This window comes from Podarcis tiliguerta, assembly GCF_965153285.1.
Source record: "Podarcis tiliguerta genome assembly, chromosome: 3".
NCBI lineage: Eukaryota > Metazoa > Chordata > Lepidosauria > Squamata > Lacertidae > Podarcis > Podarcis tiliguerta.
Genome location: NC_139536.1, coordinates 17,522,705 through 17,541,297, shown reverse-complemented (window position 1 = coordinate 17,541,297; position 18,593 = coordinate 17,522,705). Strand labels below are relative to the sequence as shown.

The 18,593-nt window shown below is 46.2% G+C and overlaps 1 protein-coding gene across 13 annotated transcripts in view; it reads left to right on the top strand.

The window, feature by feature from the left end:
- The window catches only part of ANAPC1 (anaphase promoting complex subunit 1), a 57,450-nt gene extending 39,556 nt beyond the window's left edge, over positions 1-17,894 (top strand). For all 13 annotated transcript variants that reach the window (XM_083432903.1, XM_083432902.1, XM_083432901.1 and 10 more), the window contains exons 35-48: positions 1,136-1,212; positions 3,126-3,216; positions 5,093-5,146; positions 7,123-7,316; positions 8,840-8,926; positions 9,119-9,236; positions 9,403-9,480; positions 10,184-10,251; positions 11,594-11,732; positions 12,635-12,721; positions 13,820-13,915; positions 14,232-14,430; positions 16,065-16,199; positions 17,471-17,894. In XM_083432903.1, the coding sequence (XP_083289029.1) occupies positions 1,136-1,212; positions 3,126-3,216; positions 5,093-5,146; positions 7,123-7,316; positions 8,840-8,926; positions 9,119-9,236; positions 9,403-9,480; positions 10,184-10,251; positions 11,594-11,732; positions 12,635-12,721; positions 13,820-13,915; positions 14,232-14,430; positions 16,065-16,199; positions 17,471-17,586 (1,539 nt within the window). In that variant the 3' untranslated portion in view covers positions 17,587-17,894. The remainder of the gene's footprint in view (positions 1-1,135; positions 1,213-3,125; positions 3,217-5,092; positions 5,147-7,122; positions 7,317-8,839; positions 8,927-9,118; positions 9,237-9,402; positions 9,481-10,183; positions 10,252-11,593; positions 11,733-12,634; positions 12,722-13,819; positions 13,916-14,231; positions 14,431-16,064; positions 16,200-17,470) is intronic.
- The last annotated feature ends 699 nt before the right edge of the window (positions 17,895-18,593 follow it).

Sequence of the window (18,593 nt, the reverse complement as noted above, 5' to 3'; positions counted from 1 at the left end):
TGCCCTGTCTCCACAGTCAGAGGCACAAATGCTTCTTAACCTGAAGCACTTTAGCTAATGGGGCCTCCTGCTGCCGCTGCGCCGCCACTGTGTGATTTCTGTTCTCATCCTGAAGCAAAGTTCTTAACCCAAGGTACTATTTCTGGAATATTTCCAATGCTGGAAACCACAGGAGGGTCTTCTTGTGGGTTTCATAGGCATCGGCCACTGCGAATATAGGATTCCACACTAGATGGCCTGGTCCAATAGGCTCTTCCTATGTTCTTAAACAAGGGACGTGGGTGGTGCTGTGGGTAAAACCTCAGTGCCTAGGACTTGCCGATCACATGGTCGGCGGTTCGAATCCCCGCGGCGGGGTGCGCTCCCATCGTTCGGCCCCAGCGCCTGCCAACCTAGCAGTTCGAAAGCACCCTTGGGTGCAAGTAGATAAATAGGGACCGCTCACCAGCGGGAAGGTAAACGGCGTTCCGTGTGCGGCTCTGGCTCGCCAGATGCAGCTTGTCACGCTGGCCACGTGACCCGGAAGTGTCTGCGGACAGCGCTAGCTCCCGGCCTATAGAGTGAGATGAGCGCACAACCCTAGAGTCTGGCAAGACTGGCCCGTACGGGCAGGGGTACCATTACCTTTATGTTCTTAAACCAGGATTCAGCTGATAATTTCACCTTTTCTGCTCCTTGCTAAAGAGTAATAAACTAAAGAAAATGCATTTGATGCTTCCGGCAGGCAGACCTGCAAAACTGCCCAAGTTTTCTGGTTTCCTTCATTTTTCCCTTGGGTTCTACACTTTGTGGCTAGAGACATGCATGCAGTGGACCTGTTATTTCACATAAACAAGACAAGCCACACATTCTAAGCAAGCTGACTTGAGAACAAGCTCCATTCATGGAATTCAATTCCAGCTAACCATGTGTAGAAGTGAGCTGTAACTTGCAGTATAAAAGAAGACATGCAATACTTACAGACTGTATCTTTAATGGAAGAATAGGTTACTGGAGTCCTCTTGTTTTCAGGCATCCAAAATTAAAATCTTGCAACTGGGTTCTGACTTTAAAAAGTAAAGTGTATCCACGAAGCTACAGAAACCTTTGCACAAACAGCAATGACTCTCTGCATCTGCTGGCTTGTTTTTAACAGATTGTGAGGGAGAACAGCGTATCCCTTCATGCGACTGAAATGCCTTCTTCCGAAGACCTGAATTTGGAGACTCTGGCGTAAGTAATCAAATGGGACCCTAACCCTAACCGATTCCTACTTCCTGTAGCCCTTGGGCAGGTATAGCAAAGGACAAACTCAGGGGCCCTAGACATATTATGTCAGTGGGTGCGGGAGGTTCTATAGCATGGCAGCTTCTTGTGCTGTGGGGGCTATTATTGGGTTTTATTTTTATTTTATATATTGCAATCTTTTTTGTGAACTGTCCTGAGACCTCCGGGTATAGGGCAATATATAAATTCAATAAATAAATAAGAAATATGTGGAGTCAGACCCCTTGATCCACGTGAGCCAGAGAGGCAGCGGATCTTGTACAGCTGGCATGCGGGGAAACTTCTTCCCTGCGTGACTGCCGAGCTGCTCAGCCAAGTCCTGCTCCCCTCTGGGGAAGGTCTCCTCATGAGCCGGAGGTGCATCAGGGCTTTGCTGAGACCCCTGGCTAACTGCTGACATGTAGGAAAGCGCAACAGCCCTGCTGCTTTCCCACATGTGCAGGAATTGAACACTCATAAATGCCTGTACTGCAAATGTATTGCAATCAGGCACCCTTAGAGATGACTGTGTGCAGACATCTCCTTCTGCTTGTTGAGCTTTTGGAAGTTAATAGAAATGCGCTGAATACGTGGCTTTGCCAGTCTTCCTTTTTCCATCCATCCATCTAGTCCCAAAGCCCCAGGGTTTGGTTGCATTCTTGCACTGCATTAGCAATATGAGAAGAACCTCTTGAAAATATATAAACCAGGTTGTATCAAAATTACTTTCCCAACCCAAAGCTCTTTCCTGCAGGATCATCCCACAGCACCTCTGTAATTTTTAATAATAAATAATAATAATAATAATAATAATAATAATAATAATAATAAAATAAAAAAATATTTATACCCCGCCCTCCCCAGCCAAGGCTGGGTTCAGGGCAGCTAACAGCCAATAATAAAAACAAGTTGTTTGAAATACAGCTTAAAAACAAGATTAAAATACAACATTAAAACATTAAAATGCAGCCTCATCACAGGAGGAGAAAGGGGAAAAAGAAAGAGAGGGAGGGAATCAAATTAATTCTAAGCCAAAGGCCAGGAGGAACAACTCTGTCTTATAGGCCCTGCGAAAAGAAATCAGATCCAGCAGGGCCCTGGTCTCATGAGGCAGAGCGTTCCACCAGGCCGGAGCCAGTGTTGAGAAGGCCCGGGACCTCTAGGGTGTTGCTATTTTTGGACCTTAAGGTCCTCCGTGGGGCATACCGGGAGAGGTGGTCCCATAGGCACGAGGGTCCTAGGCCGTGAAGGGCTTTAAAGGTCAAAACCAGCACCTTAAATCTGACCCTGTACTCCACCGGGAGCCAGTGCAGCTGGAAAAGCACTGGGTAAATATGCTCCCATGGCAGGGACCCCGTGAGGAGCCTCGCTGCAGCATTCTGCACCCGCTGGAGTTTCTGGGACAGCTTCAAGGGCAGCCCCGCGTAGAGCGAATTACAGTAGTCAAGCCTGGAGGTGACCGTTGCATGGATCACTGTGGCCAGATCGGGGCAGGAAAGGTAAAGGTCCACAACCACACGGGCATGGCCAGTTGCTTGGATCAATGGAAGCCCTGATTTATTGCTTTGAAGGTCCACGTGCTTGACCACTCCCGTGTGGTTTTGGACCCCTGAACATTACAGCTGAGTCATGGGATAAATTCACGGAAAAGCGTGCATAGCAACAGCATCCTGAATGAGCAAAGGCTATTTGCGAGCATTCCTATGACAGGTCAGTTCACCCCTCCAGTGCTTTTTAGGAGAATTCAGCTTTCCTGTTGCAGAAGTAGCTCAATTGCATGATTTTTTTTTTAACCAGAGAGGAAGTGGAAGCCAGTGTAATTTGATATAATCTTTTAACTGTTTATGAAGACACACCTCATGCCAAACGTTTCTTTTTAGGCAGGCTCATGTCTACATCATCGCTGGGGCCTGTTTGTCTTTGGGTTTTCGATTTGCCGGTTCAGAAAACCTAGCTGCCTTTAATTGCTTGGTAAGTGCATGAGTAGCTGGTCATGATTTGTTATCATAGACTTGCAGGGATGAGTCGTGGGTTCAAGCCCCATGTTGGGCAAAAGATTCATTCATTGCAGGGGGTTGGACTAGATGACCATTGTGGTCCCTTCCCCGCTCTATGATTCTATAGTGTAATGTCATCTCAGGGAACTATGCAAGTCCAGAGAACTTAATTTATGCCTTCCCAAACCCCCACTTTCCCTCTGTTCTGTGTCTGTGAATTTCAAGGCCAAGTTGTGACTGCAGTGTTGGCTATTTGCAGTATGTTAGCGCTGCAGAGAGCTTGATGGGGAGACCATGCATTAAAAAGGGACTCAAAAATAACTTAAACAAGGTTTTGATTACAAAAACAAAAACTCCATTTACACTAAATTCATCAACAAGAAACCAGACCCAACCACCAACCCATCCCCCAGGGTAATGGCAGAGCTGGGTGCTGCTCCTTATATACTACACCCAATTCCTGACACAGCTTAATCAATGCAACTCAGCAGCACCTGCTATGTTTCACAGCTGTAAAGCTGGATCTCGTTATTTTGCTCTGGCCCTTGCTCTGGCCCCTTAAAGATATACACATCGGGTGAAACAATGGTGAACCTTTACATTTAAAGTAACAATTGAACATGCAGGGTCCCCGTGAAAGCTTGATATTGATACTTGCTAAACCAGGAGTAGGAAACCTGCGACTCTCCAGATGTTTTTGGACAATGACTTCCAGCATCCCTGATCAATAAGCTCCCTACTGAACGGAGCTAGAGGCAATTGGAGTCCAACAGCTTCGAGGGAAGGGGACACAGGTTCCCCACCCCTATCCTAAAAGAAGAAAAGGGTTGGGGAATGATGTTTCTGTCAGGAGCTCGGCCTACACTCGAGTAGGACCCTGGCAGAGACACATGCCCGACTGGCATGTTCCCTCCCTCCTAGTCAATCGTTCAGGAGCTTCAAAAGCTTTGTTCTGTCCGAACATCACAGTGACTGATGCCAACCGACACTGGCACACTTAGGGATCCACAGAGTCTTCGCAGTTTGCGTAACAGACCTCAGCAACTCAGCATTTTGGCTAATCTACTTTCTTTACATATAAACACACACGGAGCGCTGCAACATGGCTCCCTCTCTCTCTAGCATCAGACAGCAAAGAGAAAGAACAAAGGACAATAGTCCCACTTCACAGAACACAGTAACACAAACATCCTGTCTCCGTCACTTCCCACTCTGCGGAGTCAAAACATATACCGTCATCTGATAGACAACAATCCCATGACTGCAGTCATGGAGCAGGAATTCTAACAGTTTCTTCCATACTACGTTGCTTGAGCCATGTGGATGGTTTTACCATAATGATGAATTACATTTCAGCATCTCACGCCTGGGACAACTAGCTCATGCCTGCTTTCTGCTGGCAGTGCACAGATCCACAAAGGGCCAGCAGTGCCAGCAGCAGCAGCAGCAAACTTAAAATAACCTGCAGCCTTGTTACTACAATAATATAATGTTCAGAACATTATAGGGGGCCTGTTTGAAGAAACACGGTTTTAACGTGTTTTCTGGGAGGTTGCAAAGGGAGGCTGCAGTGTGTGTGTGTGTTTTGATGAAACTGGGGCAAAAACTGAGGAAACCCTGCTTCTTAACTCTGGATTATAGGTTTAGAAGTGTTTGCTTCAGGGCCAGGTGGCTTTCAGGTCTCTTCTGATTCTGATCTTACGAAAGAATAATGAAGGATGCATATTTATGGGCGAGGCTTTAGCAGGGTGGACGAGTGAGTGGTTTGCATGCCTTGAGGTTCACTCCCTGCCCCACGGTTGTTTCTTGCACTTTCCTGACATGTGCCAATTTTGAATTCCTCCGTCTAGTACACATTTGCAAAAGATTTCATGAAGTGTTTGTCCTCGGCTACAGCTTCCATAGTAAGTTTCTCCAGATTCACTATTGTTCATAGTAAAATCCAAAATTTTATAATGCTGTTTTGGTTGAATTTTTTGGGGGAGGGGGAGAGGGATCATTGGACCATCACCCTGACCCCACACGTCCTCAAAAACTTCAGTAACCTACCCTTCTGCTAGCTAAACACAGAGTTTGAGAAGAGGAATGGGTACTTGTTCCGAGTTTGCTCCACAGCTTGCTTTATTTATTTATTGCCTATTCTTGACCTTAAGGTCCCAGAGCAAGTTACAACATTAAAACACAATATTAAAAACAGTTTTAAACAACTTCCAGTCATAAAAACAAGGGGAGTCTTAAAAAATAAACACCTCAAATGCCAAAAGCCAGAGCAAAGAGGTGCGTCTTGTATCATTTTGTAGAAGCTGTATAATGAAGGTACCAGGTGCATCTCTGTGGGAAGGGAGTTCTGTAACTTGGGGGCTCCCATAGAGAAGTCCTTTTTGCAGGCTTCTACCCCCACCCCCGCGAATCCCCGCGGCGGGGTGCGCTCCCGTTGTTCGGTCCCAGCGCCTGCCAACCTAGCAGTTCGAAAGCACTCCCGGGTGCAAGTAGATAAATAGGGACCGCTTACTAGCGGGAAGGTAAACGGCGTTTCCGTGTGCAGCTCTGGCTCACCAGAGCAGTGATGTCACGCTGGCCACGTGACCCGGAAGTGTCTTCGGACAGCGCTGGCCCCCGGCCTCTTTGAGTGAGATGAGCGCACAACCCTAGAGTCTGTCAAGACTGGCCCGTACGGGCAGGGGTACCTTTACCTTTTACCCCCACCCCCAAGCGCCTGAGGACAGAAGGGCCCCTCTCCCAATGTCAGTGCCCAAGAGGGTCTGTAGGGAAGGATGCGGTCTTTCCGATATTTGGGGCCTGCGTCGTTTACGGTTCTGTGAGGATTGCCAAAGGAGGGATCTCAAATAACCCCTGCTTTAGAATAGATGCACTGGTTCCCAGTTCATTCGCAGGCCCCATTCAAGGTCCTCAAGTTTAGATGAAGGAGCAGCCTCTCCCCTATGAGGAATGGTTACAACAGACACCTTAATGGTTGTCCTTATTTTAAAACCCAGACACACTTAGCTAGGAGTGCGTCCCATTGAACTCAGGGAGTAGCCATGCATAGGAGGGAGGTTACTGGTTTGCTTTTGCTTTTATTGTGTACAGTGGTACCTCGGGTTAAGTACCGGAGGTCCGTTCTTAACCTGAAACTGTTCTTAACCTGGAGCACCACTTTGGCTAATGGGGCCTCCCTGTGCCGCCGGAGCACGATTTCTGTTCTCATCCTGAAGCAAAGCTCTTAACCTGAGGTAATATTTCTGGGTTAGCGGAGTCTGTAACCTGAAGCGTATGTAACCTGAAGCGTATGTAACCCGAGGTACCACTGTATTTTGCATTCTCATTCTGTATTTTTATGCTGTGGAGTTGCCCTGTGGTCTTCAGATGAAGGGTGGAGTAATAATAATAATAATAATAATAATAATAATAATAATACAGTGGTGCCTCGCAAGACGAAAAGAATCCGTTCCGTGAGTCTCTTCGTCTAGCGGTTTTTTCGTCTTGCGAAGCAAGCCCATTAGCGGATTAGCGCTATTAGCGGTTTAGCGGCTATTAGCGGCTATTAAAGGCATAAGGGATTAGCGGATTAGCTGCTAAAAGGCTATTAGCAGCTTAGTGCCTTAGAAAAAGGGGGTGGGGAGCGAAAAAAAAACCCCAGGAATCGCAAGACATTTTCGTCTTGCAAAGCAAGCCCATAGCAAATGCGTCCTGCGAAGCATCTCCAAAACGGAAAACCCTTTCGTCTAGCGGGTTTTCCGTCTTGCGAGGCATTCGTCTTGCGGGGCACCACTGTAATAATAATTTCTGAATAAGACCTTCCTACTTTCTGAGCCTGGGATTGTGTTGCTTGCCTGCTTAGTGGAACTGACCCCTTGCCTCCTCTGTGTCCATATTTAAGGCAGGCCACTACAACCTGGAGACTTGCCTGAGTGTGGTGCTGATGTCCCTTGCGATGGTGATGGCAGGATCGGGAAACCTGAAGGTCCTCCAGCTCTGCCGCTTCATGCACAAGAAGACTGGCGGGGAGATGAACTACGGGTTCCACATGGCGCATCATATGGCTCTCGGGCTCCTCTTTTTGGGAGGGGGAAGGTAATAACGTCATTTCAAAGGGAAGCCTTGCCCCCGCAAAGCGAATATGCGTATGAACACCCCAATATCTCCCTGCGTATTCGTTACGTCCACAATCCTTTTTTTCCCTTCCAAAGGAGATATTGTTGTGTTACTATTAATATTTATTATGAAAATTTGTATACCACTTAATTGCAGTATTGAGGTAGCCTTTGGCCTTTTTTATTAAAAAAAAAGAAGAACCACCAGCAATTAAAGAGTTAAAAGCACAAAAGAGTTTAAAGCACAGGAAGGTGTCCGGTAAATATTTGAGGGGCTGAGCAGTAGCGCTGTGCATCTGGTCTGGACAAATCCTGGACCCTGGACTCATTTGGCGGATCTGGAATTTGTCCTGTTCATGCTGAGGCAACCCCAGGTCAGGTCCACCTGGAGCGATTTGCGTCTATCAAAAGCGGTGGTGGGGTTTGTAAGCCAGCAAAGAAGGGGGGGGGAGAGATGATGGAGGTAGGACTCACTACTGGCAGGTCTCCTTCTCTCCCCCGCCCCCCGGCCACTGACTGCATGCTTAATTTTGGTTTAGAAGCTTAATTAAGCATTAGGAGTCTGCAACACCTCTGTTTAGATTTGGGGGCTGAATTGGTCTGGGGCCTGATTTGGATCATTGCATTGGGCCCTGAACTAAATTAGGGCTGCCTTGCACAGCCCTACAGCGCAGACATTTATTGTTAGAAATGAATATCTTTGATAACCTGCACTTAATTTCTGCTTTGCAGGGATAAGCACCAATTCCATGCTCTTTTATTGCGCATATATATATATATACACACACACACACACACACACACACACACACACGGTAAAGGGGCCCCTGACCATTAGGTCCAGTCGCAGGCGACTCTGGGGTTGCAGCGCTCATCTCGTTTTATTGGTCGAGGGAGCCGGCGTACAGCTTCCAGGTCATGTGGCCAGCATGACTAAGCCGTTTCTGGCAAACCAGAGCAGCGCACGGAAACGCCGTTTATCTTCCCGCCAGAGCGGTACCTATTTATCTACTTGCACTTTGATGCGCTTTCGAACTGCTAGGTTGGCAGGAGCAGGGACTGAGTAACAGGATCTTACCCCATCATGGGGATTTGAACCGCCGACCTTCTGATCGGCAAGTCCTAGGCTCTGTGGTTTAACCCACAGCACCACCCCCATATATGTATACATATATATATACACACACACATATATACATATACATAGACACACACACACACACACACACACACACACACAGACAGAGTGCTACCTCTGGTTGAGAACAGGATCCGTTCCAGATGCTCGTCCACAACCTGAAAAGAACGCAACCTGTGTCTGTGCATGCGCGGGTTGCAATTCGCCGCTTCTGCGCACGCGCGGGACGTCATTTTGCGCGAGTGGCGAAACGCGGAAGTAACCCTTTTCGGTACTTCTGGGTCGCCATGGGATGCAACCTGAAAATGCACAACCTGAAGCAAATGTAACATGAGGTATGACTGTATATATTCTTTTTTTTGCAGGTACTCACTTAGCACTTCAAATTCTTCCATTGCTGCCCTGCTTTGTGCCGTGTACCCTCACTTCCCAGTTCACAGTACAGATAACAGGTAAGGCTTAAGCAGCAGATTTGGTTAAAACAAAGATCCTAAGAAAGCCTGGTTGGACCCAGCAACAGATAATGCGTTCTGCACCTTGGGAGGCTTTATTTCAGTTTTCCGGTGCCTATTGAAAGCAGTTAGATTCAGGACGGAGCCTTAAAATAACCTTCCTGCAAGTAATTGCCCTCTTTGTATGCACAGGTATCACCTCCAGGCCTTGCGGCATCTGTATGTTCTGGCAGCAGAGCCCAGGCTCCTTGTCCCTGTGGACGTGGATACAGATACGCCTTGCTACTCACTGCTGGAGGTTACCTACAAGGTAGACTTGATTCTGTGGGGTGAAGGGAACTAACCTGAAAGGTTGGGGGCAGAATGTACACAGTCCCTCTGAGCCAGCATGGTTGTCATGTGCTTTCTTCAGTGATACAGGTTGACTAAAGTGTGTGGTTTATTTTGCATTTCTACCCCCCACCCACCCACCAAAGGGAACTCAGTGGTACGAGGAAACAACCGAGGAACTGATGGCACCCACTCTTCTTCCTGAACTCCACCTACTGAAGCAGGTATATGACAGAGCTTGCTTTATGGCAGCCTTTTTCGGCTGGGTCCTCTCCTGCTGTTTTGGTCTACAACTCCCATCAGCCCTAACAAGCACAGCTGGGGTTGAAGCAGCCATAGTGTAATTCCAAGATGCAATGGATGGAAATAGTATAGTCCCTTGGCATGCCACCTTACGACATCATAGGTTTGATATTTATTATAGAAAGCAGGGTGTGATACCATGAGGATTAGGGGAGACGGGGTTTGGGGTTAGGTTGCTCGGTTTAACAACTCTGCTTTTAAACTTGGTTTGCAAAACCCCCCACGATTTTGCACCTGCAGTCCCGCTCTGGATTTCCGTTTAAGGAATGGAAAGATCATTGGTGGGATGTCATCTCAGGTTCATCTTTTATGACTTACAGGGTACAGCTCCTAGAGGTCTAATAAACCAGCGTTTCTCAACCTGTGGGTCCCCAGATGTTGCTGGACCACAACTCCCATCATCCCTAGCTAGCAAGACCAGAGCTCAGGGATGATGGGAGTTGTAGTCCAACAACATCTGGGGACCCACAGGTTGAGAACCGCTGTAATAAACCATGCATGTTGTGGGTCTTGGAAGGGAGGGCATTAGAAGTCCCTGGGTGTGAGTGACACTGCCCATGGTGTTTTGATCCCATCCAATATGTATAATTCCCTGTGTAACTGATTTTTATTTTATGTTTCCAGATCAGAGTGAAAGGCCCCCGATACTGGGAACTGCTGATTGATTTAAGCAGAGGCACACACCATTTAAAGTAAGGAGTCCTGATGAAGCTTTTGCAATAATAATATATCAGCCCACAATTACGGTTGCACTACAGACAGACCAGAGTCCAAATTTAAGCTGCTGTTGCAATTGTTGGAAAATCTGTTTGCTTGTAGGAGTTGTCCAGTGGCTGGTATTAAGCAGATATGGAGCTCTTAACTGGTGTGTGTGTGTGTGTGTGTGTGTGTGTGTGTGTACCTTGACCCAGCAGTTTTCTCCTATGTGTGGAACACCTGTGGATTTTCCCCATCTTCTGCAAAGCAGAGCAGACGTTTCCTCCCTTTTGCACGTGAAACTCACATGAGATCCAGCTCTGTGCTTGTTATAAAATGGATCCGGTCCAGATTGCCGGAACAAAAGTGTTACACAGTGTGAAAATTGACAGAACAGCAACAGGAATATCACACACATTCATCTGGTTTGTTAATATATCAGCAGGGTGAAAACAGGCAATAAAATCAAATGACTTAATAGAATTGAAAACATCTAGGGCAGATAGCCAACCAGTCCCTCAAAATGGTGTTCCTACTTAAAAAAAAAAAAAGCAAGAAATCTGCTCAAAAAAATAAATTATCTGAGACCTTCAAGGAAATCTGGGTTTCCCCTTTTTGAAATTTGTTGTGGGGTCACTTCTTAACCTACATAGCTCATTCCCATTTTGTGACATTTGCTCCCCGCCATTTTTTCTTGGCTTTATCTTTCATCCTCTGCATGGCAGTAGGTATGCAGATATCCTTATCCAACAACTCTTAATGCATAGCTTATGGCAGGGGTAGGCAACCTAAGGCCTGGGGGCTGGATGCAGCCCAATCACCTTCTCAGCCCTGCCCGCGGACAGTCTGGGAACCAGCGTGTTTTTACATGAGTAGAATGTGTGCTTTTATTTAAAATGCATCTCTGGGTTATTTGTGGGGCATAGGAATTCGTTCATCCCCCCCCCCTCCCCATATAGTTCAGCCCACCACATGGTCTGAGGGACGGTGGACCGGCCCACGGCTGAAAAAGTTTGCTGACCCCTGGCTTATGGGTTCATGATGCAGCCACCTTGCTGAAGCTAAGCAGGTATGCGTCTGGCCAGTGCCTGGATGGGAGCCCACCTGGGAACGTAATGAGTTCCATGTTGGATATCAGTGGATAAAACTCTGCAGAATAAAACAACAGTGCTTCACCTCGGCATTTGTGGTAGGGAACGGAGTGTGGAATTTGTAGTGCTTTCAGGTATTGCATGGTGCAATGATGCTGCAGTATCTGTCCTCAAGGTATGTGAATTAGCATGTGTAATTTCTTAATCTGAAACAAAAAACCCCCCAAACCTTCCTTTCCTCTTGCAGATCAATTCTTTCAAAAGATGGAGTCCTGTATGTAAAACTGAGGGCTGGGCAGCTGTCATACAAAGAGGACCCAATGGGCTGGCGAAGCCTTTTGGCGCAGACTGTCACTCACCGGAATGCGGATGCCCGGGCATTCAAGGTAGTCCTTATGGCCACTGTTGAGGGGAAAAAGCTGCCATGAATATAAACTCTATAACATGGGTAGACAAAATAAGGCCCGGGGGCCGGATCCGGCTCAATCACCTTCTAAATCTGGCCCGCAGATGGTCTGGGAATCAGCATGTTTTTTCATGAGTAAAATGTGTCCTTTTATTTAAAATGCATCTCTGGGTTATTTCTGGGACCTGCCTGGTGTTTTTACATGAGTAGAATGTGTGCTTTTATTTAAAATGCATCTTTGCATCTTTGAGTTATTTGTGGGGCTTGGGAATTTGTTCATTCCCCCCCCAAAAAAAAATATAGTCCGGCCCCCCACAAGGGACTGTGGACCAACCCCCTGCTGGAAAAGTTTGTTGACCCCTGCTATATAACAAGCAGAAAGCGAAAAAACCTGAATTTTCTGTTGGGTTGTGAGGCCAGTGGTTATAAGGAAAAGCCATTTTTGGAAAATTAATGCAAGCTGTGAAAGGCAGCTGTCATTCTGGTGCAAATTTCACCGGGAAGACTCCAAATGTCTCTGCGTTGGCCCCTGTGGCACGTCACGTCAGTGCAAAATAGCACGAGAAACTGACCTGCGTTGGGCAAAGTTTCAGCCGCCTGTCTCATTCTCCCCCAAAGGGCTGAGATGATACCACTTTGTTGGCTCAGCTGTGCTGGTAAGGTAGCAAGATTTTCAGCTGCATGAATCTGTTTTTCAGGTCAGAGTTTTTGCTAAGGGGTAGTGTTATCTCCATTACATTTTTTTCCAAGAAGGGTGGACCGTTCGTCTGGGAGGTGGCAGCCTGCAGTGAGGAAGCCTGCAGTCAGGAATGAATTGCACTTTCCCCATGAACCGCAAAGAAGGAAACAATCCTTAATTTTAAATGTCACCTTCCTTTTCAGCCAGAAGCTATTTCTGCTTTTACGTCTGATCCTGCACTGCTTTCATTCGCTGACTATTTCTGCAAACCGGCTGCAAACACGGGGCAAGTAAGTTGTCAGGTGCAAAACCTAGCTTAAAAAAAATTTAAAAGGCAGAGCCAATGTGAAACTCCACTCTCAGAGACAGCATGCCTGTAAATGCCCAATTGCTGGGGATTATTGTAAGGCTTTGGGAAGACTAGAGTATCCCGGTTTTGCACAGGAAGAATTTAAAAATTAAAGAACGTATGGGTGGGACGATTCGCATTCTAGTTGACAAAATCAGCCTCTCCATAGTTTAATTAAAGTACCAGCAGAGTAGGCAGTATGCCAGTGTGGGCAGCTTGCCAGGGAACCAGATGCCAGGGAACCAGGCAGAGGGCCTTCTCGGTAGTGACGCCTGCCCGGTGGAATGCCCTCCCATTAGATGTCAAAGAGATAAACAACTATCTGATGTTCAGAAGACATCTGAAGGCAGCCCTGTTTAGGGAAGTTTTTAATGACCGATGTTTTAATGTATTTTTAATCTTTGTTGGAAGCTGCCCAGAGTGGCTGGGGAAACCCAGCCAGATGGGCTGGGTATAAATAATAAATTATTACTATTATTATTATTAGAGGGATGCACGTTTGCTAACAAGTACATCATACAGGGGGACACAGGTGGCGCTGTGGGTTAAACCACAGAACCTAGGACTTCACATTCAGAAGGTTGGCGGTTCGAATCCCCGTGATGGGGTGAGCTCCCGTTGCTCAGTCCATGTTCCTACCAACCTAGCAGTTCGAAAACATGCAGTGCAAGTAGATAAATAGGTACTGCTCCGGCAGGAAGGTAAATGACGTTTCCGCTGGATTGCGCTGCTCTGGATCGCCAGAAGTGGCTTAGTTATGCTGGCCACATGACCCGGAAGCTGTATGCTGGCTCCCTCGGCCTATAGAGCGAGATGAGCGCCGCAACCCCAGAGTTGGTCACGACTGGACCTAATGGTCAGGGGTCCCTTTACCTTTACCTATTATTATTATTATTATTATTGGATTCAATCAGCCTTAGCCAGCAAGACCAATGGTCAGTGGCAATAGGAGTGATATTCCAGTAAAATCTGGCTCCCCACCCACTGCAACATGTATGATGTATTTTCCCCCCTGAATTACCTCTTCTTCATTTTTTAGAAACAGGAAGTGTTCGACCTTTTCTCTTCTATCCTGTACGAGTGTGTTACTCAGGAAAATCCCGAAATGTTGCCGGCTTACATCGCAATTGACCAGGTAAAAGCATGCTGCGCATTCCTTTTCATTTCAGCAAAGTGTTGCTTATTTTCCTGCTGGTTTTTGCCCGTTAAGAAAGCAAAGACGAAAAGCCTATTGCATTATCGCAATATATTTGATTTTTAACCTGTGGAAACGTTTCTGCATAAATGAGTAGTCGTAGCAGAATCATGCCACCTTGTGACACTGATCTTTCAAGCTCCCCCTAAGCTTTCTTTCTGATTATGTAAGTCTCTAAACAACTCACTTTATAAACTAGTTATCTGCAGCTCCAACAGTATTGAGTTAATTCAAGCTCCTTTTCCTTTTCCGCTAGGCTGTGAGAAGACTGGAAAAAAGAGAAATGTCAGAGACATTTGACTTGTGGCAGATAAAGTTGGTGCTAGAATTTTTCAATTCCAGAAGTCACCAGGAGAGAATGAGGAAAAATCCACACCGGGGCCTTTTTATGAACTCTGAGTTTTTACCTGTGATTAAGTGTTCCATCGATAATACCTTGGATCAGTGGCTGCAAGGTAAAAATAGCAGAGGATTTACCGCTAAATGAAGCAAGTTCTGCGCAGCTGGCAGATATGACTCTCCTCTTAATGGCAACACAGCTAAGCCAAGACCATCAATTCCAAAAACCATGAATTTCTGCCCCCAAATGACCCGATGTTCATTTGTAATCTCTAGTAAGGGTTTTTTGTGTGCGTGCGCAAGCCAGAAAGTCTTAAAACAATTCGGTTCTTACCGTGATTTGAAGTTGTTCCAAAAAACAAACAAACATCTGGCTCTGTGTGGGCTGAATCCAGTTAAGTCATAGTGTGAGCCAAACAACTTCCACGTGTTCAGTGGAACTTCCCCTCCCTCTCTTCCCCTTGTGTGTGGAGGGCTGGGGGAACTCCCGGAGCAGACTGGGGGGGGGTGGCAGTGTGGGGGTGCATGTGGGGCGGGAGAGGATGGAGAAGTTCTGTGTCACGGGTGGAAATCGTTACGCTCATGCAATGACTGTTGGAGACAAAATTCAACGTCTGAGAATTTTGTTTTACTCATTTCTGTGCCACCCTTCAATTTAAATTACTCCCAAGGCAGCTTGCACAATACAGTGGTACCTCTGGTTACATACTTAATTCGTTCCGGAGGTCCGTTCTTAACCTGAAACTGTTCTTAACCTGAAGCACCACTTTAGCTAATGGGGCCTCCTGCTGCCACCGCGCCGCCGGAGCACAATTTCTGTTCTCATCCTGAAGCGAAGTTCTTAATCTGAGGTTAGCGGAGTCTGTAACCTGAAGCGTATGTAACCCAAGGTACCACTGTAAAACCAATAGACAATCTCAAAAACAAAACAAAAATGCAAACCAATTTTCTTTTTTTAAATACTGCCGCTAATAGCTTTTTTTAAAAAAAAACAGCTTCAACATTAGAAAATTTAAAACAATAGCATATTTTTTTGCAGGTAACCAAAGGGTGTCATAGGGACACGGGTGGCGCTGTAGTCTAAACCACTGAGCCTCTTGGGCTTGCCGATCGGGAGGTTGGTGGTTCGAATCCCCACGATGGGGTGAGCTCCCGTTGCTCGGTCCCTGCTCCTGCCAACCTAGCAGTTCGAAAGCATGCTAAAAAGTGCAAGTAGATAAGTAGGTACCACTGTGGTGGGAAGGTAAACGCCGTTTCCGTGCACTGCTCTGGTTATGCCAGAAGCGGCTTAGTCATGCTGGCCACATGACCCAGAAAAACTGCGGACAAACGCCTGCTCCCTCGGCGTAAAGCGAGATGAGTGCCGCAACCCCAGAGTCGTCCACGACTGGACTTAACTGTCGGGTCCTTTACCTTATCATGGTAGCAGTAACTGATGCTTCTTAGGGAAGAGGGTTCATTTAGTACTGTGTGCTCCAGTTCATGCTGCTGTCTCAAATTCATGCTGCATATTGTAGATTTCAATATGCAGAGGCCTTTGGGAAAGAAGAGGGGGGATGGTGGGTACTCCCCACCTTTGTGCCATTAAGGGGGGGGGAGATCTGGACTATCTCTCTGTACATCTTCCTAGGGAAGTCCACCCCCCTTCCCGGAGAATGAGCTTATTTTTAATAAGCTTTGTCCTGGAAGGAATCAAATAGCTGCGCTTCCATCTGCTAAATCTGAGCTTCACCTCTCTTGTGTGTTGCAGCTGGAGGCGACGTCTGCTTGCACTCCTATTTAAGTGGACAGCCAACCGACGAATCTCAGCTAAGCATATTGGCCTGCTTCCTCATATATCATTCTGTTCCAACACCGGCGCAGCTGCTAGCTGGAGGCTTGGAAGGTAAGATTAAATCCCAGCTCTTAATCACGATTATAGGGGGGGGGGGGGAATAACACTGAGAAAACCATGGATTACCAACACTGTATCAAAATGCAGAAGTTGGTCCATCTCAACCTAAGCCTAATCTTACAATTGTAGAGTTGGGAGGGAACCCAAGGGTCATCTAGTCCAACCCCTGCAATTCAGGAATCAGAACCACCCAGAGATGTTGGAAAGTGAATATGGGTCCTTTTCCATGCAAGCCTTGTGCTCTGCTCTTGAGCTTCAGCCTCTTAATAAATCAACTATTGCGATATGTTCATTTGGCCAACGCGCAGTACTTTACCAGTTGTAAGGAACAAGTAGCCAGGAGCTGAATAAATAATGATGATAATAATAATATAACAAAATGAGTTTATGGCAGTGCAAATAATAATAATAGTAATATTTATACTCCACCCATCTGGCTAGGTGTCCCCAACCACTCTGGGCGGCTTCCAGCAGAATATAAAAACATAATAAAATGTAAAATGCGGCAACATTTTATACACACAACAGGTACATCCTCTAGAATAAAATAGCTTGCTAGGGAAATGCTGAACTTGCCCTTCGGGGCGCCTCAGGGTCAATTTTTTATCGTAGCTCAAATCTCAGTTGTATGGGTGTATGTATATATCTCAATTTTAACTCATGAGCTACTGCTGCAATCTTCTCCAATTGTATACTTTATCTTTATGAACACTGTTTTTATTGTGTTATGTTATGTGAGCTGGTCTTTGACCGTAATAAGTTATCTATCTATCACACAACAGGTATGAACTGTTCTGTGCTAAAGCAGAGTTGCCATTCTGCATCTAAAATGCACTGTTTTGGTATACAGTGGTGCCCAGCAAGACGAATGCCTCGCAAGACGGAAAACCCGCTAGACGAAAGGGTTTTCCGTTTTGGAGGTGCTTCGCAGGACGAATTTCTCTATGGGCTTGCTTCGCAAGACGAAAATGTCTTGCGATTCCTGGGGGGTTTTTTTCCGCTCCCCACCCCCTTTTTCTAAGGCACTAAGCTGCTAATAGCCTTTTAGCAGCTAATCCACTAATCCCTTAAGCCTTTAATAGCCGCTAATAGCCGCTAAACCGCTAATAGCGCTAATCCGCTAATGGGCTTGCTTTGCAAGACGAAAAAACCGCTAGACGAAGAGACTCACGGAACGGATTCTTTTCATCTTGCGAGGCACCACTGTATTTGTTCTACGTGAAGGTGTAATCATTTTTCCCTCGTCTCCTTTATCCTTCTAGGTTGCACAACCTTCTCTGAATTGCTGTTGAAATTCAAGCCCCTGGGAATGCCAGTTCGTGCCCTTCTAAGACTCGCCCCTCTGTTGCTGGGGAATCCACAGGCAATGTTTTTGTGAAAGCAATAACTTAAATTTGACGCGACCAAAACGCCAGTATCCGTTTAGCATTTGACATCGGACGAAAGATGCATTGATGAAGTCAGGCTTTGCTTTCTAAGTTTACAAATTTCTTCCTCGGCGTTTTCCATTCCCTTTTTATGTTTTGAGAGTGATAAAAAAAAAGAGAGAGCTTTATATATTGTTGGACGGTTTACATGCCCGTGCTAATTAATATGTTTACTTTTTGTAAATAAAGCTTGTTTGCCAAAAGAGAGAGAGAGAGAAAGATTGATGATGAACTGGGAAAATAAACCACCTGGAATCAATTTGTCAACAGCTCTTTTCAACACAGCATCCTTGAACTAGCAGCGCTACGTTGCCCGTTTCTTCTAAATGTTGCGATTTGAATCTCCAGGTGGGAGAAACACACAGAGCTCAGCTCAGTGTCTTCTTTGAAGTCACCTTTGCACATATATTTCCAAAGTCTGATCGCTCAAAACAAGCAAAACCTATAGTATACTACTACTGCCATGCATGCTCCTTCAGTGTGGAACGGTAGCAAGGGTGAGAGTGCTGGCTATCCATCGTGATGAATTCAGGTTCCATGCAGTTTCAGAGAGGAACTATATGTTACAAGAAACAGGGGGGTGCCAATGAAAATTCTAGCCCTGTGCCGCTTCAACTTTCTTCCTGCCACTACCCACCCTACCCAGTAATACAGTTTTCCTTATGTTGTGATCTGCTTAGTTATTTATAAAATTCGCCACCTTTTTCAGTATAGCCCACCCAAGGTGGTTTTTAAAAGTACAGTGGTACCTCGGGTTAAGAACTTAATTTGTTCTGGAGGTCCGTTCTTAACCTGAAACTGTTCTTAACCTGAAGCACCACTTTAGCTAATGGGGCCTGCTGCGCCGCCGGAGCACAATTTCTGTTCTCATCCTGAAGCAAAGTTCTTAACCCGAGGTACTATTTCTGGGTTAGCGGAGTCTGTAACCTGAAGCATCTGTAACCTGAGGTACCACTGC